This window comes from Protopterus annectens, chromosome 1.part0, assembly GCF_019279795.1.
Source record: "Protopterus annectens isolate FY-2018-M chromosome 1.part0, PAN1.0, whole genome shotgun sequence".
In the NCBI taxonomy this organism is placed as follows: Eukaryota; Metazoa; Chordata; order Ceratodontiformes; family Protopteridae; genus Protopterus; species Protopterus annectens.
The window spans coordinates 1,716,719,696-1,716,746,263 of NC_056725.1; the positions used below are offsets into that span (position 1 = coordinate 1,716,719,696).

Below are 26,568 nucleotides of genomic sequence, written 5' to 3' on the forward strand. Positions count from 1 at the left end.
CTTCAGTCACCTTGCTGCTGTAATTAACACTTACACATTGTGCTACACACTATGAAATAACTGTCAGAAAGTCAAAGCATTGACCCTTAAGTTTACTGTCACCTTGTATGGGATAACAGCATACTGTGACTTTTACAGCTTCATTTTTCTAACCACTGTCATATGAAATGGATATTGTTGGAGTCTATGCTCATGCACGTTGCATCATAAGACAGCTGTGCATGTTCCCATTATTAATAGTCACTGAAAAAGTGAAAAACAATCTATGCAAGAATGTATGATTGCAGAATTGCTGGCTTTAAGTAAAATTATATGTGGTAGAAGGGAGACAGGGAGGAACCAGTGTGGCTGCTAGGCATTAAAGAATAAAAAATCTGTTATGCTGCTAGTGAGTTCTTTGTGGGAAGACAACTGGTTATAGATAGCCATACTGTTATGTCAAAGTTGTAAAAGAATACCTATGACTACCAGTGCATCACTGAAACAGTATTTCATGTAACCAGAAAGTGAGTGTATACAAAAAAAAACACCACCAGCAAAGAAAACAACATAACACAGTGGAAAAGTGGCTGAAGTCCTGGGATAATACCCTCAGCATACCAGGAACTATTCTAAACACTCTACAGTGCACAAAATGACAATGAACAAGATGAGTAACGTAGGCATTATAATGAAACCATGTCCAAGGGTTATACAAATATCCACTTAATGGACCATGTATCTAAAAGGTTATATTTGTGTAAAGTCATCTGAAAAATAAGGATAGCAATATGTGCCATCTGATCTGAAAGAGTGGAGAGATGTCAAGGGACAGCAGTGCATCTAAACCCATTATTGCTTTTGAGAAGATCTTTCATTCATGAAGAAATCACTGGTGTGCTGTCCAGAGTGTGGTTTCACTGGCTCACACTCAGAACAAACTTTACAGTATACATTTTCTGTCCCTGAATATGTAGTACTAGGAAAGAAAGAAAAAAAAGTGACAGAGACATCTGTCTTATTTTTATAAAAATGATCTGAATGCCACATCATTATATAATATAAAGATTAAGAGCTTAAAAAACAATCTGGTTTGTCACTAAAAGTAAGATTCTCAGTGTGTCCGGGGCGGCTTATGAAGCATACATAATATAAATATGCGTATTACTTTCAGCTAGTTAGTAAGATATATACACAATTAATTAAATAAAGCTATGGTATATTGCATATGTATGGCAACTTTAAGTACAATTTCAGCATTTTTTTAATGAAAGCTGATATTCATAAGATAAGACAAGCTAACAGCATTCTGAAGTTGATAATTACAGCTGTAATGTTATTAGTCACTGTGTGCTTTAATAATAAGCTACTACAAAATTATTCCCAAATGATTATATATTACCAAATCAATGTATTACTTTCAGTTCACCAAATCTATATTTAATCTACTCTGAGCGCATTAATCCTTAAAACTGTTTAGATAGCAGCACATTTCCTAAATAATGAAGCATATTTACTTATAACTTACAGTAAGAGCTGGAAGGCCGTTCATTAGGCAAAAAATAAAATGCAGGAATGACAGCATGCCCTTTTCCAGTACTGTTTGCTACTTCTTCCTCATTATCTAGAATTTGCAATTTGATATGGACATCTTGTTGGGAGGTCTGCAGCTGCACTGTAGCAAGGTGATCTAGCATGACTTTCACCTGGTATCTGAAAGAAGCAAAATGGCAAAACAATTTAGTTAGGCATCTGAAGCTACAACTTACTTTAACCGTTGAATTTCAGGTTCCATTTTTAAGCAATATATATACACCAAACTATAGTTACCAGGGAAAAAGGTCTAGAAGCAAATTTGTAAATAAGTATACAGAATATTCCATACAGAGTTTTCTCCCCTGCAGATATTATTCCTATATATACTCACATGCATTTAACATGTATGCACACATATTTACTTATGCATACAATATATAATGTATTTACACACAAATACACACACACACACACACACACACACACACACACACACACAAAAGGCTGGATTCAATAAAGCCTAGATGGTGAGGTAAAACCATGTGCAAGTTGCACCACTAGACGCACATGGTAGCTCGCTCTTTTGTATTGAGTAAGCAGCTCTACACACTGTGTACAGTCATACAAACATGGTAAAAATCGTGGCATGCTAATTACTGCATAAGTAGCTGAAGTGTATGCTAATCAACCAATCCAAGATGGAGGAGCTGTTCAATGAGCTTTAATCCATCATGTAAACTCAGAGCAGGTTTTGCCTGCGAATTCCAAAACCTACTAGAATACAGCCATGGAAACTGCTTTACACAGAAACAATGTCTGGGGCTGCTGTTGCTCTTACATTTGTGTATGCAAAAGACCCAAGTCTATGCTGCTGTTGCTGCTAGTAGAACTCAGACGAGAAGGAGAAGGTTGTCTAGGCCCTGTTTAACTTTTCATGGTCTGCATGAGGTGGAAACTGTAGAGAGATACAGGGTGGACTGAGACACACTACAGGAACTCTGCAACCTCTGTCATCCTCAACTGAGAGAAAGGGCAAACTGATGGGAATCAACGCCTGTGGACACTAAGGTATGTGTACCACTTAGAATATTAGCTCCAGGAACCTTCCAGAGACCAACAGGGATATGCTGGGGGTTTCACAGGCATCAGCATCCAGGTTCCTACATCAATTCCTGAATGCTATGCTACAACATGCCAGTGATGACATACATTTTCCCTGTACACCCAAGAACAGAGCTACAACTATGCAGGATTTCCACCCTAGAGCACACTACCCTGACATTTTGGGTGCCCTAGACTACATGCATATTGAAATTAAAGCACCAGCCAGGGAACAGGGGAAGGTATACATAAACAGAAAGGGGTTCCACACCATTAACTGCCAGGTCATGTGTAACGCTAAGGGTATCATCCTAAATGTGGGTGCTGCAACCCAGGCAGTTACCATGATTCCCATACATGACACAACTCTCAACTCTATTAGAGGTTATCTAGGGGGATATCCCACAGGGTCATTTACTGGGGGATGAAGGTTTTGCACTCAAACCGTGGCTGATGATGCCCATCAGAAATGCACACCTACCGACGAACACTATAATGAGGCATAGGCTCAAACAAGAATTATCACAGAGTATGTGTTTGGGCTGCTGAGTTCCAGTGCCTAGATGCATTTGGGGAAGATGTGAAGTACAATCCATGTACTTGTGCTAACATTTTCACTGTCTGTGCCATGCAACACCATATTATTCTGAAAAAAATAGCTTCAGCAGGAACACTAAGGGGAAGGAACACATATCCTTATACCACTGGGAAGGCTGCCACACTCACAGGCAGATGAAGAGTCAGAGGGGGAACCACCAGCTGCTCTTGGTGACTGTAGACGTAGCCATGCACAATATGCCCACACGCTAGTCAAGAGGCAATGGATAGCACACATGCTCACCACCTAAGGGGATAAAACCCTCATCGTATGCAGATACATACTGCAACATTGATGGTAGGCAAAGTTCACACACAGAGTCAGCCCCAAATTAAAACTCTTCTAACTGCTGGACTATTAAGGTAAGTGTTGAACCTGGAATAGGAAAATAAATGGCTAAAACTCAAATGAATGGCATATCTTTGCATACTGTTAATTGCTAATGTAACTAAGTAGAAGGTGGGTGATTTTTACAGCAATCACATTAATATGTGACAGCAATGTCTTATGTTAGTAGATGTGCTCTCCATCAACTAATAAGCCTCAAACATGAAAGATTTGCACAACACAAAAGCCTGTAAGAAAGCAGTATAATCTCCAAAGGAGCATCACAAACACATATGTACTGAGCACTCAGTCAGTTGTGCACCCTGGGCATCAGACAAAAAAACTATGTATGCATACAACCAGGTTTCCAAAGAATAAAAAAAAAAACAAAAAAAAAAACAGCAAAAGGCTGCTCTTCCAAGTTTAATACAATTCAAAGAAGAACACACATAAAACTCTAGTGGCTAGGCTGTATAGCCTTCAAGGAGTATAAACTTAAGCAACTATATATATATATATATATATATATATATATATATATATATATATATACATAAGCACTTTACATAATCAAATTACTTAATCGAATTACTGAAAGCTTGAATTGCATATGGTCGAGACCATATGCCCGAACTTTCAGTAACTCAAATGTGTAAAGTGTTAAAAAATAACACTTTACTTACCTTAAAACATTACTTGCACACAGAGGCAAGGATCCATGTATGCTCTGTGTGTAAGTAATGTTTTCATTTTTTTGCGATGTTGACAGGAAACAGGAAATCTCGCGTTTTGCGCTTCCGCATACAGCGCGAAATGGGAGATTTCCCTTTTCCCCACTGTAGCGTGATCTCAGAGTTGGTATATTTAAGTAGGGGTGTGTGTGAGGCACAGCCCCCCCACATGGGGAGGTGCAGGGGGGCCGAAGCCCCCCTGCAAAAGCGACATATGACTTTTTTTGTTTTTATTTACGTTTCATTTTAGGAGTTTAGAGTTTCCAAAAATCGATCTTATGGTCTCGACCATATGGACTTCGGGTTTTTGGGAATTCGAGCTTCTACATATATATACATACACACACACACACACACACACAAATAAAATAATTATCTAATTAAATAATTAATAAATAATTAAATCACATGCCTCCAGTTAAATTCAAGGTTAAGACCCCAAGGAATTAAAGTACCATATTTTAAAATAAAGATGGACTCTTTATATAGCAACTTATTTTTAAGTACAGCATCATCACAATATTTTAAGTGTATTTGTTCCAGAATGCTAGTTTGCAAACCAGAAGGATCGCCTCCATGACATGCAGAGAAACTGGACTGTCACAATTAAGTTTTTAATATCTCTTACATGTTCCTGCAGTCTAAGTTTAAATGCTCTCTTGTTTTCCCCTACATAAAATAAGTCACGTGGGCATTTGGGTATGTATATCACTCCTTCTGTATTGGAGGTATATCTATCAGTAGATACAAACCTAACACCATTGATCTTAAAAAATAATTTCTGAACATATTTACAACTCAAGCACCCCCCACAAGGGAAGGTACCTAAGGTAGCAAGGGTCCTATAAAAGTACTTATTCGGTACCTGAAAACTACTGTGCAGTAACATATATTTTAAATTCCTGCTTCTTTTATAAGATATATACGGAAAAGGACATAAAATAGTAGAAAAATGATATTGTAACAAAAAATTCCAATAATATTTGACCAATGCCATCAGTTTTCACTAAAACTGTGCAAGTAGAAATAAAATAAATTTTCTATTAAGGGAGGATAAATTATAATTTCTATTTGTTCTATTTTTCTCATGGGCGAAAACTATGCATGGAAGTTAAAACTTTACCATTGTTACACCCCTCTAGTTTTACATCCAAATATGCAATATTATTCCCTCACTGTGGTTCATCAAAAGACAGACCAAACCTGTTTTCCCCTAAACGTCTAACAAAATCAGAGATGTGGTCTTCGCAACCTTGGCAATGAAAAATAAAATCATCAATAAAATGAAAATAAAAGATTACAAAATTATTTTAAAAAATTATGCTATTCAGTTTCAAACAGTCCCATTAACAAATTAGCAGACATGGGGGCAAACGGTGCCCCATGGCTGTATCCTGCAGTTGATGGTAAAGGACATTATTAAATTAAAAAAAAAAATAGTTAAACTAAATTGCAGCAACTCAATAACAAAACTAAGTGGTCTTTCCCCAAAAAAATATTTCAGAGCTTGAATCCCATGTACATGTTTAATATTCGTATAAAGCCTCCTCACGTCTAAAGTTAACCAGTACATGTTGGTTGTCCACAGAACTATGTATCTTTGAATCCAAAAGATAGAAAATGAAGGATATGGCACAGTTATCATTTGCACTGGGTGTTGTTTGGGAGGGCAGGAGGCCAAGGCTGACACAATAGGTAGTGAGTGCATTTGAGTAAGAAAGACAGGCAGGCAGAATTTGGATAAAGTATCAAATGGCCATGGAGAACAAATGAGCTGTAAGGCTCATAAGTGATCCATGTAACTGTTATGTGTGTGTGTCTTTATGGGCATGCTAGGTGAAATGTCTGTGTGAGTGTCTGCAAGACTACAGCCAAGCTCTGTGCTAGATCCATGTCCTGGTATGTCGGACAGGTGCGAGCCATGCATGGTAGAGGTGACAATTCATTGTTGTTGCCCCTGACCACAAGAATTGGCTCCGCCAGAAGTTTGCACTGGCACATCCATGCCCGTATTCAGGTACACTGCTGCTATCTGAATGGGACTGATGTCTGCTGGACGAGCTCTCATCACGAGTGCACCCAGGACTACGACTCCATGGCCTACCATGTCTGGATGTGAACACCTCCCATCACTGATGCAGCAAAGAAAGTAGTGCCACTACGGGAGTGTGATTGGGCATAGCCACATTGGTTAACATCAGATGATGCTGTCCTGCTCCCACCAGATGTTCTATCACAGACATTGCCCATTCCATCGTGTCATTCATTTGATCCACTGCATCAGCCACATGGCGGAGGCAGCCATGCATGTCAGCCTGTGCCACATCTACATCTGCATGTCCTTGGAGGCCCTATTGGAATGTGCCTGCATCTCCATGATGGCCCTAAACATACATCGAGTGGCACATAAAGACACACCAGGATCAGGTGGAGGATGGACAGCAGGCCTCCTCTAAGCACCCCTAACAACCCTCCTGCATGACATCTCACCCACACTTTGACTATGGCCAGTGTCAACTGACACTGAAGCCACACTAATAACCCTATCCTGATCAAGTGTATCACCGTCTACCAGTCCAATATCTTATATATTATATATAATATTTGGCCAACATCATCATCAGAGTCTGCCGATATTCTGACATCAGGTGGTTGGAGTCCTCCACTTCCACTGTCAGTATCAGCTGTGATAATATGCAACAAACACATGAACAAAATGAATACCTACCCTAAAATTTAATATTGTAATAACAAACTTACAGTGGTGCCACTATTACAGATGGCACAGCAATATACACACTTATGACACCCACATCACACAGACGGAATAACGCATATTTCTGACAAATGGTCATCAATAATCAAATTAAAATTTGCCTTACCATGTGCAGATGACTCCATGCTTGCTAGGGAAGATGGTCCTGGAAGAACTGAAGCAAGATAAGGACGCAATCATCACAAATGCAAAAACAAAGGGGAGACAGTGAATATACAATTTTTGCCTATATGTCCATTAATAATACTTTCAACTGAAACTTACCTGACACGTCCTCCCAAATCCCATGTGTAATAAACAAACATGTGTTGTTAACTATATATCAATTTATCAATAGATTCATCAAAAAAATAATAATAAAAAAAACAAACTATTATTTACCATATTTTACTACACGAGCAAATCTTACAAACTGACATATGTAAGCTTACCTGGAAGCTCCTCATGGGACATACTTGTCATCCCAGACACATCAGCACCAATGTCAATCACATGGTGTAGTGCGATTTCACTAAGCTCTCTGGATCTCTGACAGTGGACAGGATTTCTTCATTTGGTGTCAGTGGCTCTGTAGCAGCCCCCCCCCCCCCATAGCCAGCAGTTCATGGGCAACTGCAGGTGCTCTCCTCCGGGCTGATGAAGCCATATCAGTGGCCCTATGATGCACCTGATCATAAGTTCCTGTGCGACCACCTACTGCATTTACACCATTGACTATATCTGGTTCCAAATCTGCATTGTGGCAGCCATATATATATATATATTACATTTTTTTAACTTTGCAACATGTTAACGAATCTATAATGTACTTGAAAAATATAATCATACCTTAGGAAGATCAGAAGCCTTCTGTGCGTATAAATCAAAATGAACAGCAATCTTCTGTGTTCTCTGCATACACAACTTTCCTCACCTTGAAGCTCCCTAGCTACATGATTGATTAGCTTTTATAGCTTTTAATAGTGTGGCTTCAGGCCTCTAAGCATGGTGAAAGTGCACATGAGGTGTGAACTCATTAGAATTGCTGAATCCCAAATGTTTGACTTTGTGTAGCAGGTGTAAACATGGTGTAGGCACTACTATGGTGTTAGTTGCTAATGGATTACAACTGCGAATGATTAGTGTGAGGGAGAAGGAAGACACAACAGCAATTTAGACTACCTTACCTGCAATGGGTGTGTCACCCAAGAAACACTTACAAAGTGTAGAAGTTACTGTAGCAAGCTTTTAAATGGAAGTGAACAGCACACATTTATCATTTTAGTTCACTAATAGCCAAACTCTACTCCCTTTGCTGAAAAAAAGAAGTATTGTTCTTACAGTAACATTCCATCTGTGTTGTCGATCTTCATTCATTCTTGACAGTTGGGTCTCAGTTCCATCCTTGAAACCAACTCAGGCATTGTAACAAGCTCGCACCAGCCAGAAACTCTCATGCTAAGGCCCATAGTGCCTCTCTTCCCTTCCCTTCAGATAGAGTTTGCCCGTACAAATAAAAAAGTGGAAGTTTTGTCTGAGCAACTACCCTACTGCAGTACCAGGTCTAGTTCCGAACCTCCAGGAGTCTTTGGAGGGGTAGGAGGGTGGGATGTCAAGAATGACTGAAGATCAACTACACAGATGGAATGCTATGGTAAGAACATAACTTGTTTATCTGATGTCAATCTTGATTCATTCATGACAGTTGGGACAGAGTCCCTAGCCACTTTATGTCCCAGGAAGCTCTATGGAAGGATATTCCTGAACACCATAGATCCAAAGGATACTCTTCCCCTGGAGACCATATCTAATTTGTAATGAGTGATAAAAGTATGAGGGGTACCCAAGTAGCTGCTGTGCAAATGTCATCCATGGAGGCTCTAGAATAAAAGACCACTGAAGTGGAAACTGATCTGGTAGAAGGAGCCTTGACTTTGGTTGATAGACTAATTTTATTTTGATGATAAACAAAGGTGATGAAATCTCTCAACCATTTTGACAAGGTGACTTTGGAAACTAGTTTGCTCAGTCGAGTATCTGAAAAAGACAGGAACAGTTGGTCCAATTTTCTGAATGATTTTGTTCTCTCCAAGTAAAAACGTAATTGTCTGTGTACATCCAACAAATGCAAACAATATTCCTCTGTTTGAAACATTCGGGATGAAAATTGGCAGGTCAATGGATTGGCTAATATTTGAGTCTGAAAGGAGGGGTTTGTCCTAACGGATACTCTCTCTTTATGAAAAATGATATATGGGTGCTTTACACACAAATCCTGCAATTCTGATATTCTCCTGGCTGAAATGATAGCTACCAGGAATAAGGTTTTCCAAGATAAAAATTTGATTTCACAGGTGGCTGCTGGCTAACGGGCTGACAGATCAAAGTTTGTAAGACTAATGTCAAATTCCAAGGTTCGATGGGCTGTTTAAAAGGTGGCTTCAAATCCATAACCTCCTTTAGGAAGATTTTGCAGAGGCAGTGAGATATTGGGGAAAAATCATCAAAACCATTATGGAAATTTGAAATAGCCACTAAATTAACTCTGACAGTAGAAGCTGAGGCTCCTGATTGGAGTAAAGTTGATTAATATTCTAACACTTTATTAATCAAGGCTGAAAAGGGGTCAACTCCTTCTCCTTGAGACCAGATCACAAATCTATTCCATTTACTAAGATAAAGTTTCCTGGTGGATGGTTTATGGGAAGCCAGAAGTATCTTTTGTACTGGGGAAGACAGATTATTCAGCCTGGCAATTACTGGAAGTGGAGGTACCAAGTGGTCAGCTTGAGACTTAGAAGGTTGGGATGGACCAGCCCCTGCGATGAGACAGCAGTCCTGGAGTTGGACCCAGAGTCCATGGACGGTGACCTAGGTGAGGGCAAAGAAAGGGGAACCAGACTTGATGGAGTGAATAGGGTGCAATGAGGATCACTTTGCTTCTCAACCCTTACACTTTCTTCAAAATCTGGGGTATTAGGGGAAGGGGAGGAAATGCATAAACCAGTCCCAGGGGCCAATTGTGCAGAACAGCATCTCTCTGGGACTCCCCCTGAAGGAGGATTAGGGTGAAGTAACTGCTGCATTTGTGGTTCATGGGAGATGCAAACAAATCACAGCAAGGCTGATCCCAATGATGAAAAATCTCTGTCGCTACTATGGGATTGAGAGACCACTCATGAGGCAGGAGAATGCATCTGCTCAGTTTGTCTGCAATCACATTGAAATTCCCCGAATGTGCATTGCTATCAGAAAGTGGTTGGAGGCAATTGCCCATTGCCATACTCTCAGGGCTTCCTGACATAATGGACAGGATCTGGTCTCTCCGTTTGTTGATGTATCAGATGACCAACATGTTGTCTGATTGGATAGCAATTGTCCCTGACAGAAGCGCAGATTGGAATGCTTGCAACACTAAAAGCACCGCCATCAGTTCTAGGATGTTGATTTGCAATTTAGCCTCTAAGGGGGACCAAGTGCCTTGGATTGTCTTTCCCTGAAAATGCCCCCCCACCCCACCCCATCAGGGATGCATCCATGGTCACTATGACCTTGGGCTGAGGGGGGGAGAAAAAGGGTGATTCCATAATTCCTCTTCTGGCTTCATCCACCAATTCAGATCCTGCTTGCATCGATTTGTTATGCGGATTGGATAAGATATGGGGTGTGTTAACAGAGGCCACTATGATGCTAGCAGCCATTGAAGCAGCCTCATGTGGTACTTCATCAGGGGAACTAGGGTGATTGTCGCTACCACTGACCCTAGTAGTTGTAAGACTAAGCAAGCTGCAACTATGTCTTTGGAGAGTATTACTTGGAGCTGTGACCTTAACCTTTGTAGTCTGTGAAGCGGTAGAGCAACCACACAGGATCTCATGTCAAATGTTACTCTGATGAATTCTACGCTTTGAGTGGGTGCCAATTTTGACTTTCCTTTGTTTATTGAAATGCCTAAGAACTGTGCCAGTTCTAGAATGTAGTATAAGGCGTGAAGTAGTAGAGGCCTGGTGGGGACGGTAAGGAGCCAGTCAACTAAATATGGAAACACCTGGAATCCTTGCAGCCTCAGATAAGCTGCTACCACTGCCATGCATATGGTGAACACCCTGAGGGCTGTGGTGAGGCCAAAGGGCAGCGCACAAAACTGGTAATGACTGGCTCCCAGCCAGAAGTGGAGGTATGTTCTAGAGCGCTTGTCCATTTTTATGTGGTAATACGCATCCTGAAGGTCTATCGAGCACATCCAATCATCTTTCTCCAGAAACAGAAGAATAGACTGAGCCGTGACCATCCAAAATATTGTCTGTCTGACAAAATTGTTCAAGATACTGAGGTCTAGAGTTGGCCTCCAGACCCCTGTATTTTTTTGGCACTAAAAAGAATCTTAAGTAAAATCTTGATCCTTCTCGGTCTGGTTGGACTGTTTAGATGACTCTTTCAAGCAACTTTTGAATTTCTTGAGCTGCTGTGCCCCTCTGAATGTGTGGAATGTCGAATATTCACCTTTGCATCCTTGGATAAAGATCAAAGAGGATACTGTAACCTCTGGTAATTATTGTCTGCATGCAAGAATCTGATGTTACTGAATGCCCGGCTAAGTAGTGCAGAGAGAATTATGCCCCAACTGCCTCCGGAGGTAAGCAATTGGGCTGCTCCTCAGGAGCACTGATAGGGTTGCCCAGAGAAAGAATCTCTGGAGCCCTGGTTACATGGTCCCCCTCTGCCATGGGAAGAGCATCTTCCTAATGAATCTCCCCCCATGCTCCAAGGAGAAAACTCACCACATGTGTCCCGAAAAGGGCCTTGGGACTTCCTGAACCACATCTTTCTACTTCTCTGATTCATGAGTCTCTGGGTCGTTGAGCAGTGGAAAAACATATGCCCGCACAGAAAGGGTCTTTCCGTCCTTTTCACACCTTGCTAATGTGTTTTTAACTTTTGGGCCAAATAGTGAGGAAGCATCAATAGGAGTGTTGACGAAGGAAGACTTGAAGGGGTCTACAAAGTCACACAAGTACATCCAAGCAAGACGCCTCATGACAATGCTTGCACCCACTGCTGTGGCTGCCCCTTCAGTTGTATGTGCAATTAACCGCATGGGTGAGTTGAAGATGGATTCTGGGGTCACAAGCTGGGAGGCAACCTTATCACGTACCTTGTCAGACACTACTCCTGCTAGGGTTCCCGAGAGCTCAGTGATCAGGTCCCTTTGAAGATGAGTGAAATGTGCCAAATATTTCAACGACTGTATGGCAAAGTTCGTTGAAGCATAAACTCACTTCCCTAATCTGTCCAATGTCTGAGACTCACAGTTTCGAGAATGGACACTAAGACTCTCCTCTAAGAGTTCCTTCTTTCTGGCTGACACCACCACCATAGCATATACCGCTAAACCCTTGGACCAGTGGGGTTGATCCTCTGGGGGAGAGAGAATTTTGTTAGGTCTCTGAGGAATTGGCTCAATTGTGTCAGGGGCCTTCCAAGCAAGCTGCATGATGAGCTTAACTAACTCATCTGCAGGCAGGGTCACCCAGGAAGTAGAAGGTCAGCCATGAAAAGCCTGTAAGAAGACAGATTCTTCAGAGGAAGGGTTGGTGGACTTCCAGTCATCCCTCTGATTTAAGATTTCTAGGATGTCTCCAAAGGAGACATCTTCAGGGGACGACTGTGGGGAACTTGTCCCCTTCATCATAATCTATATCCTCTGTGAGAGATTCTTTTGGAGAATCAACATGCTTCCTCTTTCACTCTCTCTTATGGCATGGCTCATCAGGGGGGAGGTATGAGGAGGACTCTGAAGAGAAGGTACCCTGCGGCAGAGTGTCTTGGTGCTCCCGTGCTCACTGCCCCAATATAGTAGACTGTGACAGCTGCAAGCCAGAGAATACATAGATATGACATTCTAACATAGAGGGTGCTAATTGTGAGACTGTTGAGGCAAGCACTCTCTCCATAATGTGAAAGGCAGGCCTGTCTGAAGAGGAATGGGACCCTGGAACCAAGAAAGACAACTTCAGAAGTGGGGTCACACCCCACTCTAATGAGCCTGCCACAGATAAGGAGCCTCGAGAAGACTCGGAACTGTCAAAGCAACCAGAACCATAGACGGCACTGTGGAAAAAATTGGTGCTGTACTAGGGATTCCGGAGCCAACAGCCAAGTCACAGTCCTGTGGGTGGGTCGGCTCCAACTGAGCCAAGGTTCACAGAATGGGTTCCGCAACCAAGGTGAGATCCACCATCTGTACTGAAGACATGGGCACCGGGAGAGGCATTGGTGTGGAGGGCTCCAAATTCTGTGGCAAGGTTGAAGGAAGACAATAAGTTGGAGTCCATGGAGGAAAAAACTTCAGCTTCCGAATGGGAAGGTGGTCCTAGACAGGGTTGGAATACCTCTGGCCGCCAAGAGCTGATCCACCAATCTAACTATACCAAGCTCCAAAAGGCTCCTGTTTGGAGGAATAGACTTCCCCGAGGGAGATTCTGGATGATCAATAAAGAGACTGAGCTGCTAACCAAAAAAAGGGGTCAATAGATGGGGAATATTGAGTCCTGGCTAAGGATTTGACCTTCAGCATCGTGGTCAGTTGACCAAAAAATTGTGTTGGGGGGAAGTGACCAGTTTTACAGGGGAAACTATTATTTATGCCGAGAGGGTCTGAAGTACCATGGCCATGGAAGCAGTTGGTACCATGGTAACTTTAGTCAGTTCCATGTAAATAGATGGCACCGTGGAAAAGGCCATAGACTCCAGTGCCAAGAAGGTTGTCGGTGATAATCTCAATTGTTTAGATGTCAGTTCCATGAAGACATGGCCTTTAGATGATTTCAGTTCCTGAGATTGAGGAGACGCTGGAACTGACTGGCTCCTCTTTTTCGCTTCTTTTTTAGGAGACTTTGATACCGCCTCTTCAGACAAAACCTCTGAAAAGTGGGGTTTTAACAAGCCCTTTAGGATCAACTTGTTTTAATGCTCTGCAAGAGTCCAGGCACTAAAACCTTTGCAGAGTTTGCACAGAGGCTGCATTTCTAAGTTTGGCACCCCCAAAAAATAAATGTAAGAAAGATGCCCATTGGAGATGGGCATCTTTCTGCCACATTTCTCATATTGCTTAAATCTAGTTGCACCTTTCTGTTTCTCATCCATCATTAGGTAAATTACAAAAAGTAATGAACAGCCATTCACATGATCACACACAAACAACAACAGTGAAAATCAGAGCAAGTTAAAGATTTTTTTAAAGTGTACCAACAATGCTAGCAAGAGAAATACCCAGAAGGGTAAAGGAGTAGAAAAGGGGAGAAATAATACCGACAATAGCATTTAAGAGTTACCAGCGGCAAGAGGGAAGGGAGGGGCCTATACCAACTACGGTAATGAAGAAATACCAAATAGGCAAAGAAAAATTGGTAAAACAGCATTCACACACTAATTTGGTAATATAGCATAAAAGACCAAAGAGGAGAGTTATAACAAAGAAATATATTGAGAAATATATAGAAAAATAAAGCACTTAGATTGAGAGCATGGCCTGACGTGTCTTGAAACTCTACGTGGCAAACGAGATCTGAAGGGAAGGGAAGAGGGGCACTATGGGCAGCCTTAGCTCGAGAGTTTCTGGCTGGCACAAGCTTGTCACAAAGGCTGAGCTGGTTCTGAGGACAGAACAGAGACCCAACTGTAATGAATGAATGAAGATTGATAACATCAGATCTGTATTTTACTGTCATGTAATTTTATCATACATTTTAATGACAAAGATATAAAATGCCCTATAGCCTGCATGCTTGAGAGTATAGCATAATAAGAAAAGAATGCACATAATACAAAGAGAGGACAGAGCTGAATTGCTGAAAAAATTCATAAATGGTTGTGTGATCACTCATTGAACTAAATATGTAAGTTGGACATGTAGAAACAGCTGACAATGTACAAGTGTACGTGTCTTCTTAATACTGTGGAGGAAATGGGACTTCCTTGTATGCACAATGATTTGCATTACTGCTACAAAGTTTTTTTCTGTGTCAAAGAGAGATAAGACACCCCTAGTGTGTTTGGCAGTTTCATTAGTCTGACAGTTCAAATCCAGACTTGTGTAAAAATCAGTAAGGTGTGTTAAAAAGTATTTTGCAATGTTGCTTATGTTTCCTTTTTTTTTTAAATATTAATATTTGCACGAGCAGCTTAGCGCAAATACTGTGAAACACAGCAAAATAAATTAAAATTAATAGAAGTTGCTTCTATGATAAAGACAGCATAAATTAAAGCTGTGAATCAAGTGGGTGTGCAGCACACCTAGTAAACACGATGAACCACACAGCACATAGTATATGTAGTTCAAGGTTCAGGTCCCACATTTACCTTCAATGATGAAAACGTATAAACACTTTTTTACAATATTAATAGATGTTGAGCTTTGCTAATCTTCGTGGTACATTGCTCACCTCTGTGCAAACACGGTGCAATGACCCTGACAACAAGCAGACATTGTCAATTTCATAAAAGATATATTGTTAAATCTTTTGCCTTCCATTGTGCAAACACACTAAGTGGCATTACAGGATGATCATCAAGCTTCCACAACACCTGCAGGTCCAGAACACCTGCAGACAATAGTTAGATATTGTCATTTTCAATAAGGATACATTGTTGCATCTTTTGCTGACCATCTCACAAATATGCTATGCGGTATTGTGTAGAGGTCAGCAAGCTTCCACAACACCTGCGGGGTCGGAACACCTGCAGAAAACATGCAGATATTGTCAGTTTCAAAAAGGATACATTGTGACATGTGTGTTCTTCCACTGCGCAAACACATTAAGTGGCATTATGCAGGAGTCAACAAACATACACAGTAATTAATGTGGCAGCAGTTGTAACTTAAGGACTATAATACAGGTGAGACAGGATTCTAATCCAGCAAATTCAAAGTTTTTATTAATGCGGTTCCACTTTACTTTATAGAAAAATTCACAATAGATAAATAATTACAAATACAAATAACTATGTATAGCAGGTGCATTGAGCATTCACAGGATATCATATATATTGTATGTCTAACTGTGTTTATCAGTTCAGTTATGGTTCTAAAAGTAAACATTTATGTTCTGAACTTTCATGTCGCACATATACATAGTTAACTCAACTGTCCAATGTGCATGCATAACTAATGAGCATGTCTGACAAACAAGGTTGCAGCTGCAATGAGCACTTTGCACAGTAATGACTGTAAAAAACATGCCTGTTGCCCAACCTTCCCTTTGGCAACTGCTATAAGTTAATGCCCACAATACAGTTGATCCAGGGTTCTAATCCAGCATACTTCAAATTGTATTCCTGCTTGTCCAGTCAATTTTAAAAACTAATGAACAATGTATAGATAATTATAAATAACAATAACTATATATAGCACTGGAGATTTTATAAATTATATGTGTGACTGATGTTATACTAGTAATTATCTTTCTGTACGTAAAAGTGTCTTTTCTGCTGTGGGATGGACGTTGTAATTCAATGATAGTCAGATACACATGATTGTATAAATCAGGACCTTTTCAGGTCACAGACATACATGGTTATCCACTCACTCTTTCATGTGTTTGTATCATTAAAGAATATGTCTGACAAGCACTTCTTCTGTGGCAAGGATGAAAACCACCTATGTGGAAGAAAATGTTTAGTCTATTTTACATAAATTTGAATCCCACATTGTTTTAATGACTTTTATCAGTGTGTAAAGCCACACAAAAAATGTGTCAGGTCATAAAACTTATACACCCAGATTGACAAGTTAAGTCATCTTACAGATACAGCAGCATCCAGTCAATAAACTAATACCAGATGTCATATTACCCTTTCTAAATCATAAACTGCCTTCCTCTCTGTTTAGCATTTCTGCTCTCTACTTAATCTCTTGCAAATGCAGTTGGCACAATTGTGCATGTTTGCTCACTAGCCTTAAACGTGATAACAAGAATTGGTGGGAAAACACTTTAGCTGTTGCTGTATGACCTGTACAGACATGGCAGTAGCAATTTAGGGCACAAAGATGGGGTGTAGAGGAGTCCAGAATCTTTGCAGGACTCCTTGTAAAGCACCACAGCCATAGGCTATTGCAGGAGCATTATACTGGGACTCAATATAAATTAGTGGCTTAAATAGTCTTGTCAAGACTGTCTTCAGTGTGACTGGCATTCCACAAACTGGAGAGCAATGCAGGCACCACTTCAGTTACCTGAAAAGATGTAAGCAGGCACAACTCAATGAGTGGCTGGATGAGTATAGGACTGCTGACATCCTACAACTGTGTATGTATACAGATAAGGAAAGCTGGATATAGCCAAGACTGGTACGCATAATGCTCCTCTCTTCTTCTTTCCTTTTTATTTTACAGCCATGCAGGAGACTGCAGCAAATAGAAAGTCTCATGCTGAATATTTAGAAAGATTAACAGAAGCAAAAGGTATGTATGCAGCATAAAATAACTATTATATCAAAAGTATAGCTCTTCTGTACATTAGTAAAAAAATATGCATGCATATGTTAACTGTAAAATCAAGCATGCATTCTTCATTCTATAGCTCAAGGCAATTGTAGTAATCAATTGAAATAGAGTATTCAGATGTTGAGGATTCAAATCCCACAGGTAACAAATATATTGTAAAGTAATTTAAAAATAAATCACATAAAACTTTCAACTAAATTGACATAAATGCCATGATGTTAACTTAATCTGTAGTATTTGAAAAAGACATATGTGAAATAAATGCAGATTACAAGGATTATTTCGAACTAGTATAATTAATATAAAAGTAAAATTATATTTATCTCTTTTTTTATTGTTATATGTGTGTTCACAACTTTCTGATGTCATCAATTTCTGACAAATGACTAAATGTTTTCCAGCACAAGGAGGCATGCCAACCAGTATGGTTCAGCCTGTCACCCCTCCAACTGCTGCCACACAGATACCCAGCATATATGCAGCCCAACCTGTTAGTACTCTCTTTGCAGCCCCTGCACAACCTGGGCCCTCAACATCAGGTAGTATTAACCTGCCAGCTGGTGCAGTTATACCCTCCAGGTGCATTGGCAGAGGTGGGGATTTTGTCACCTGCTAGGAGCTGCCAGATTGTAGAAGGTACCATTGATGCACGACTCAGCGGTATGGAGAAGATGCTCACTGGAATGCTGAGAAAACAAAAATACCCAGCACTCCCACAGCAAACTCAGGAAGGAATGGTGATGACAGTACTGAGGTTGAGGACTAGATGCTCACTGTCCCCATGTGGGATGGGCATGGGCCTCCAATGTTCCCTCCCTATCCCCAATAAGTGTCCCCAACCTTTTGTGTTCCTCACCATCCCTGTCTCTATTTTGCTTGTTCTGTTTGTCTGCAATTGCTTCCTTGCCTATCCTATTTACCTGACCATGACATAACTACATCCCTTACCCAACATTCCTCTCTTATTGAAAAAAATCAAAAAAACTGGCACCTGTCCCACAACAAAATCTTTCATACATTGCTCTCCACTTTGCACATGTCTTCTTGAAGCACTTGATACAATCTAATTGTCCATACAACATTACTGCACTGTTGTCACCCATCTTTTTTGAGATGACAGTCTAAATTCATCCAATATTCTACCCATGCTCATTTTACAGTGCTGAAGAAGTAGATAGCTGTGTTTTTTGTTTTCTGATTCCATCCTGCACAATCCTATATTGCTTTCCTCTTGTTCTCCCCCCTGCTCCCCCATTTCACCACATTTCTATCTACCCCATTTTCACACCTTTAATCTGGTCAAAAAATACAATCACCCACCACATACATAAATAATAAATCTCTAATGAAGCCCTTCACTTTTTTCCCTCTGCATTTGTGCAGAGTTTGGCATAGTGCACCATTACCAAATAACAGTGGATGGCTCTTCACATCCTATGGCATGGTGAGGTTACTTCCACGCAATGCTGCTTAAACTTGCTGCACTGAGGAAACACACTGTCAAAGCAGAATAAAGGTACTCATTTTAAATATTTCCTAAAATATTTATTTAGACTGATGGATATATCAATATGTAAATCCATATGTGTACTCTTGACATAAATGGAGTACTATTCCTTTTTATACAGTAATTTGCTGTCATCATTCCCTCTCATATTTGCAAAAATTATCACATGTAATTATTTAATTACATCATGAACACATATTTTCAAAGATTAGATTGAGATGAATTTGAACCCTGTATCACATGTGCTCAAAAAAGAGCTTACTGCTGTTACATCTGCAGCCACAGAGGCAGCTAGGCAGTAGGTGTTTTTCTTCCACTCAGTACTGTCTAAAGTTCTGAGTGCTATGAATTTCTGCTTAGTGTGCTTGTGTGGAGGAAAGCAACCAAGTAGAAGTAATACTATTGTCTCAATAAAGCAGAGAACCATGTTTGCTCATCACTTAACTCTACATAAACTGGAAAAGCAGTACACATAGTTTTTAATGTCATAAAATGCATGGCAACATTTGTGAAATAAACTGCATCATGAGCACCATAGTATCTGTTAGCTGTTTCTATCAGAGCCAGTATGGATAAGTACTTCTCAAGTTAAACAGAAGTCATTAAATGTGTATCTTGCATGTGAAAACACTTTGCCATTGATTGCAAAAACCAGCTGGTCAGCAGTGTGCTATGGAAAGAGCTGATTAGCATGTATTACATATGTTTATTGTCCAGCTACTGTCCATCCCATTATAATCCATGCAAAAACACTTTTTACAGACTAAACATATTTGCAATGAGTCATGTCTGCCCTGCATTCACACACTTGAAAATTGGTAAGTCAGCACTAGTTATCAAATGTCAACTACACTAAAGGAATAAATTGCACAGTTGCATTGTTACATAATCTAAAACGTTATACTGACAACAGACATTCAGATTGTCTTATATATGCATTAATGTGGACAGCAATTCTTCACAAATATGAACACTGTATGTACACAATTGCATCCGTGCTAATCACAAAAAGTGTGTGTGTCTGTATGTGACAATAAGTGTGCAATGTACACAACATACTGAGAAACAGCTGCATATGTCTCAATTCAGCTACATGCATACCTGACAGCTTTTTGTATCTAGTTTGAGAAGCTGTCTTTTAAAGTATATCTGCAAAATGGAAACACAACAGGAAATACAAAATTCACTCTTTGCACACCACTCTCATAAGAGGATATGTTACCCACATCATAGAATGATGATGGCATCATGTATAAAGATCACTATGACAAGGAAAAAACATACTTCACAGGTATTGAAATCATTACTCTTTTTTGAAAATGGGAACAAAATCTTACATATGATAATACAGCAGCCACTTTGTGTGTGTGTGTGTGTGTGTGTGTGTGTGTGTGTGTGTGTGTGTGTGTGTGTGTGTGTGCGTGTGTCTCCCTGTCTCTCTCTCTCTCTCTCTATATATATATATATATATATATATATATATCAGTGTGTGCATAGTCTGAGGGACATAAGTCTTTATCCTACTATCATCAATCCAGTTACATGCAGAACTAATATCCTGACAGTCGTACATGCCTACCCAGCCATTTCATGCAAGCCTTCCAACACCTTCTCACAAACATCCAGTGAGGATGTCATCCACAATAAATTGTCCAGAAGCAGTATAAAAGTCAGACTTGTGCCATGGTGCCTGTGTTAAGTACTGAATTCTCCAGCTGGTGTAACTAATTAGGTAGGGATTCTAATCTCACTGTAGTCAACTGGTATGTGCATGTCTGTGTGTATATGTACTCAGAAGAGTGTAAATATATATCATATTGTGATGCCCTTGCACTGACCCAGTATTCAAGGAGCCTTAATCCTCACCACTAGCACCAGTGAGGGACGTACAGACTGGGAGGATGACAAGTACACACAGTAAAGGGCAATGTCCTTTAAGAACACACAGAGATCACAGTCAGTCTGGGGCTGGTTTCTGCCTCTTTTTCCAGATCCCCAATAATACTTCCCACTGGCACAGCTATAGGGTTGAGATCTCAGCTGAGTGGTCAAGCCAAAACCTCTGGCACCATCTCTGTCCAACCAGTGCTTCGTCTCCCTGCCCAAGTAGCTGACACACAGACACACACACACACACACACACACACACACACACACACACACACACACACACACACACACACACACACACACACACACTTTGAGATTTGATTTATACACAAACATAAACACACACCTGGGAAAGGCTCGCACAGGTTTACTAGCTATGCCCCCTTCTGCCCAGACTATAAGGTAGTACCAGCTGCCACCAGCCACTACTTATCAACTACTTTTTAGGCCCTTACCAAAGGGCACCCAATCTTACTGTGTAATGTTATTATTAATCCAAATGGTAGTCTGACCAAGAGCAAGGCTATTTAGGGGTGGCCTGCAGAGTGTCACCAAATACATATGAAAGTACTCTAAGAGCTTAAATATCTCTAAACAAACAAGCCATAATTAAAAGATTTAAATATATTTAATAATAGATAATAAAAAAAAACAAGATAATACTCAACACAAGCAACTACAGAGTTCAGAATCATAGGAAATATTTTAAAACAACATTGCAGGACAGTCTCAAATAAATACAGAAAACATCTAAACTAATCTAATTGTTACTATATTCCTATCTATATCTAAAATATACTATGCCCTAAATAACACACTTACAGAGCAAGGCAAATGCAGATGAGTGGATGTCCTTCCTAGGTCCAAGACAAAACACGAAGTGCACAGACTTTCTCTCTGACAGAGTTCTTAAATTAATATTCAACATTACTGCTAGGTTAGCTCAGATGACATCACTCTGTCACCAGACTTCAGTTCCCAGACTAAACAAATGCTTAGAATTCAACACCTCTGTGTCAAAAATACATATCTCTCAGAAGTGCACAGCTGCTAGAAAGTCATGGAGCAATAAAAACACTTTTACATTTGAAACCTCGTAATTATTTCTGTTTCAAGACAATAGAAAATCCTCTAGCTTTTAACATTATGTCTGTGCTGAGCTAAATCTGACAGATAGAATCATAAAACAATTTCCACTTATTTTCTTGACATTTTGCAAGGTAGCTCTGTATGTTCCAGATTCTACTATTAAAACATACATTTGCACAGGTATATAGTTTATATACATTTCTGTTCTTTTCTAGTAGGATACACTGTGGTTACAGTCTTCAAGCTCAGTACATAACATACAGTTCTCTTACATTTGTAGGACAAGCATATGAATCATAGTACTATTCACAAATGACATATGATCATTTACAAAATTCCAGATAGCTGGGCTGGCAGTGTCACATTTCTATATAAATCATATTAATATTTTCAAGTGACATATAATCATTTACAAAATTCCAGATAGCTTGTCTGGCAATATTTCCCTGGTGTCACACATACTATCAGCAATCCAGTCTCATGGAGAACACTATAACAAAGAATTGTGACAGTTGTACATGGTTACCTGACCATTTCATACATGCCAACCAACATGTTCTCTCAAATATCCAATGAGAACGTCATCCACTACAAATCATCCAGCAGCAGTTTAGAAGTCAGACTTGTGCCATGGTGCTTACATTAAGTACTGAGTTCTCTAGCTGGTGTAACTAGTTAGGTAAGGGTTTTAATCCCACTGCAGTTAACGTGTGTGTGTATGTGTGTACACTCTCATGTGTGTTTAGCCATAACAGCATGAATCTGTATCCTACTGTCAGAAATCCAGTCCCCTGGAGAAAAAGAAGTTATGTTCTTACCATAATGTTCCATGTTTGTTGCTCTTTATCTCACCTTCCTTCTTTCTGGCTCCGACTCAGCCACTTCTAAAGCTCGAAGAGTCCTTACTGGCTTGAAGCTAACCCCTTATCCCAGCATGCATAGCATCCAAAATTATTACCAGGAAGATTAGGAAACTTGAAAGAGACATGCACGAGTACAGGGAGGAAGTAGCATACCCCTGTTATAACAAACCAACAAACACTGTTAGATACAACAGCACAGTTGACAATGGCGTAGATGAAGTTTTCCAGCGTAATTATAATGAAGCTCCTCGTAGGAGTGAACGTTTGGCTGAGAAGGATAGAAGGGAATGGAACCAGGATTTTCACTATCCCCCGGGGAGAACCGGGGGGTGGGGTTTCAAACCACAGAGAACAGGGCCGAGGTGGAACAACAAATAACACCAGATAAACACACTGATATGTTTCCCGATATACCTGCAGTGTTCAATCTTTCTACATCAGTTGATTATATTGCAAATGACAATAGTATTACAGTAACTGACGAAAGTAATTGCAAGGTGTTTAGAATGAATAATTTCAGTATTTATAATTATACTGAAGTACTAATAGATGAAACAGCCTTCAAAATCTTTACCAAAGGTTTTCAATTTGTGCCCTCCAGCAGAGTGAATTTAGCAAGTCTACTGGTGGACCTTAAATTGTTTACCAGAGGATTAAATTTGAAATATTTCTTTAAAGATAAAATATGTGCCTCTACAGGGCTTAACAGAAAAAGCACCTTTAACCCTCCCATGGCACAACCACTTAAATTATATGAAGAATTAGTTGAACAAGAATTACGTGATAGGTTTCTTCATTTCACAGAGGTGCAACAATCTAACATAACCATGCAAGAACTTGAGTACATTTCCATGTTATCTAAGGAACATATCAGGGTAATGAAGCCAGATAAGGGTGGTGGGCTCGTACTGATGTATGACCGTACTTATGAGGAAAGCATACACAATATGCTACATGATGAAAACCAATATTGTTTGATATCTCGTAATGAGTACAATATTGCCCTAGCCAAGATAAAATACACACTTTATGACCATCTTTTACAAGGGGCCATTAATGAGAAACTCTATAATTTCTTGGTAGTCAATAAACCCAGGGTTCCTATTATTTTTGGAATCCCCAAAACCCATAAAGGCATTCATCCCCTTTTATTTAGACCTATTGTTTCTGGCGCTGGTGGGGTAACGGAACCCATAGCTAAATTTATTGACTTTATTACCAAACAATACACCCCGGCCATGACCCATGTGGTTAAGGATTCCTGGGAGTTTCTTAAACACTTTCCAAAAGAAAAATGTCATACATCTTCCCTGATGGTAACTGTGGATATCAAGGACTTATTCCCTAGCATTCCCCACACCATAGGTGTTGAGTGGTTCACCGATTTTCTCAAACATGAAACCAGGTTAAGCAGTAACTTTATTAATTTAACAACTGAAATGTTAAACACTGTTTTGGATAATAGCTATGTGTTCTTCAACGGTGAACTGTTCAAGCAATTAAAGGGGGTTGCTATGGGCGCCTCCTGCGCAACTGTCTATGCGAATGCAGTGTTACATAGGTGGGAGCAAGTTTACATTTTTCAATCTACCTGGACACAATATATTACTTTTTACTGCAGGTACCTGGATGACATCTGTATTATTTGGGATGGCACCAGGGAACAACTTTCAAGTTTTTTGCAATACATCAATTCAACCACTGATTTTTTAATTTTTACACATGAGATCAGTGACAATGAACTCCACTACCTGGATGTTGCAATTTTCAGGGACCCCCAGTCATTGGAGTTGCATTCCAAGGTCTACAGGAAACCCTCTTTCTCGAACTCACTACTGCATTACAACAGTCAGACTACTCATCAGAGCTTCCCATATGTTTAGTAGGCTGTCTGACTTTATTGATGAAGCAAATAATTTAAGTGTGATGTTTATAGAAAGGGGTTACCCAAATGACCTAGTTAATAATCTCATCCAGGAGATTCTAACTAAAAGGGATTCATTATACACACCATTATTAGGGAACAAGCACACTACTATCCCCAATTCAAGGGCTTCAAGTTTGCACACAGTGGAAAATGTTGGTAATTTCATTTACACTTTCTCAGAGAACTCCAAAGAAATAGAAAATACTGTTTCTAAGTTTTGGTTTGTTCTAGAAACCAATGAAGAGTTCAAGCACATTGTCCCCAAGAAACCAGCATTTGTCAGAAAAAGGGGACGTAACTTAAAAGAGATTTTTGAGAAAAGAACTAACATAGTCCACATGACAACACAACAAAAGAATGGCACTTTTAAATGTGGTGCTTGTAAACAGTGCTCCTTCATGGTTAACAACAATCATATCTATTTGAAAGCACGTCAAACTAATTTAAAACCCTATGGTCATTTTACTTGCAACACAAAAGGTGTGGTTTATATTGGTTATTGCATCACCTGTGGTGCCTTCTATATAGGAAAAACCGAAAGAGAGCTTAGAAAGAGAGTATATGAACACACTTACGAGATAGGGAAAATGAAGGAAAGTAATGCATTTTTTAAGCATTCACTTGAATGCCCTAATTTTAAGCTCATTTTCATGGTACTTGAACAGGTATATCCCAATAATAGAGGAGGAGACTGGGAATCCACCTTGGAATTTAGGGGGTTAATCTGGCAGCTTAGGCTTGATGCCGGAAAAACACCGGGTCTGAATGGCATGCTGAGCATAGGCCCAGTTCTCAAGCTTAGAAGAGCTAGGTTGTAACTATATAACCCCCCCCCCCATTTAGTTAGAAACTTCACTCATAGACCTTAGTTTTATTGTCCAATATTTTACACTTGCTATAGAATAGGCTTGATGCAAATTTACCCTCCTTTTAATATTCTTCAACATTTTTTATCCTCACTTTCTTATGGTTTTAAAAAAATTATTTTATGATTACTATATTAAATGTGGGGCAGGTTGTGGTATGCATACAGCAATTTCTGACCGCATAGGTGTGTTGGTTACAGCTTTTTCAGTTTTGTAAAAGTTTTAAAATACATTTTATATACATTTAACAGCTTTTTACCTCTACTAGGTGTTACCAATCTGTTATTAAATAGTTACAGGAGCATGTGATTAATTAGCAAATGCTATTTAAAAGGCTCCTTTTCTATTTGTATTCACTTTGACTTGATAAAGCCTGGAATGGTCCAGGCGAAAGCGCTTGTCCTAACTCCGTGGTTTTTACTTTTGTACAAGAGCCGTTTTGGGAATAAAGATTGGTTTTCAATTCGTATACTACTGGAATTACTTGAATCATTGTCTCTACGGGTGATCTGGGACTTTTGCTCTTTATCTCACCTTCCTTCTTTCTGGCTCCGACTCAGCCACTTCTAAAGCTCGAAGAGTCCTTACTGGCTTGAAGCTAACCCCTTATCCCAGCATGCATAGCGGTAGCTACTCAGATCTCATTTGTGAGAACTAACCACTAGATAGGAAAAATATGAATTAACCCAAAAAAGAGGTAACTAAACAATAAAGCCTCCTTGTACCGACAACAACAGGACAACCATGGTGACAAGGAGTATACCAAAGGCTGAAAAGCAAAGGAAACTCAGCCAGATCAGCCAAAAAAAAAAGGGAAATTCCTCTCAATCATCCAGGATGGGGGAAGGAGAGAGGGATGCAAGAAGGAAGCAGATTTAACAATTTATTTTGCTTT

General features: G+C 39.8%; 1 protein-coding gene across 1 annotated transcript in view; it reads right to left on the bottom strand.

Annotated features, from left to right (window-relative positions):
- ADGB (androglobin) overlaps nt 1-26,568 on the bottom strand; it is a 4,124,629-nt gene that overhangs the window by 870,584 nt on the left and 3,227,477 nt on the right. The window contains exon 28 of the mRNA XM_044074542.1: nt 1,508-1,692. Coding sequence (XP_043930477.1) covers nt 1,508-1,692 — 185 coding nt within the window. The remainder of the gene's footprint in view (nt 1-1,507; nt 1,693-26,568) is intronic.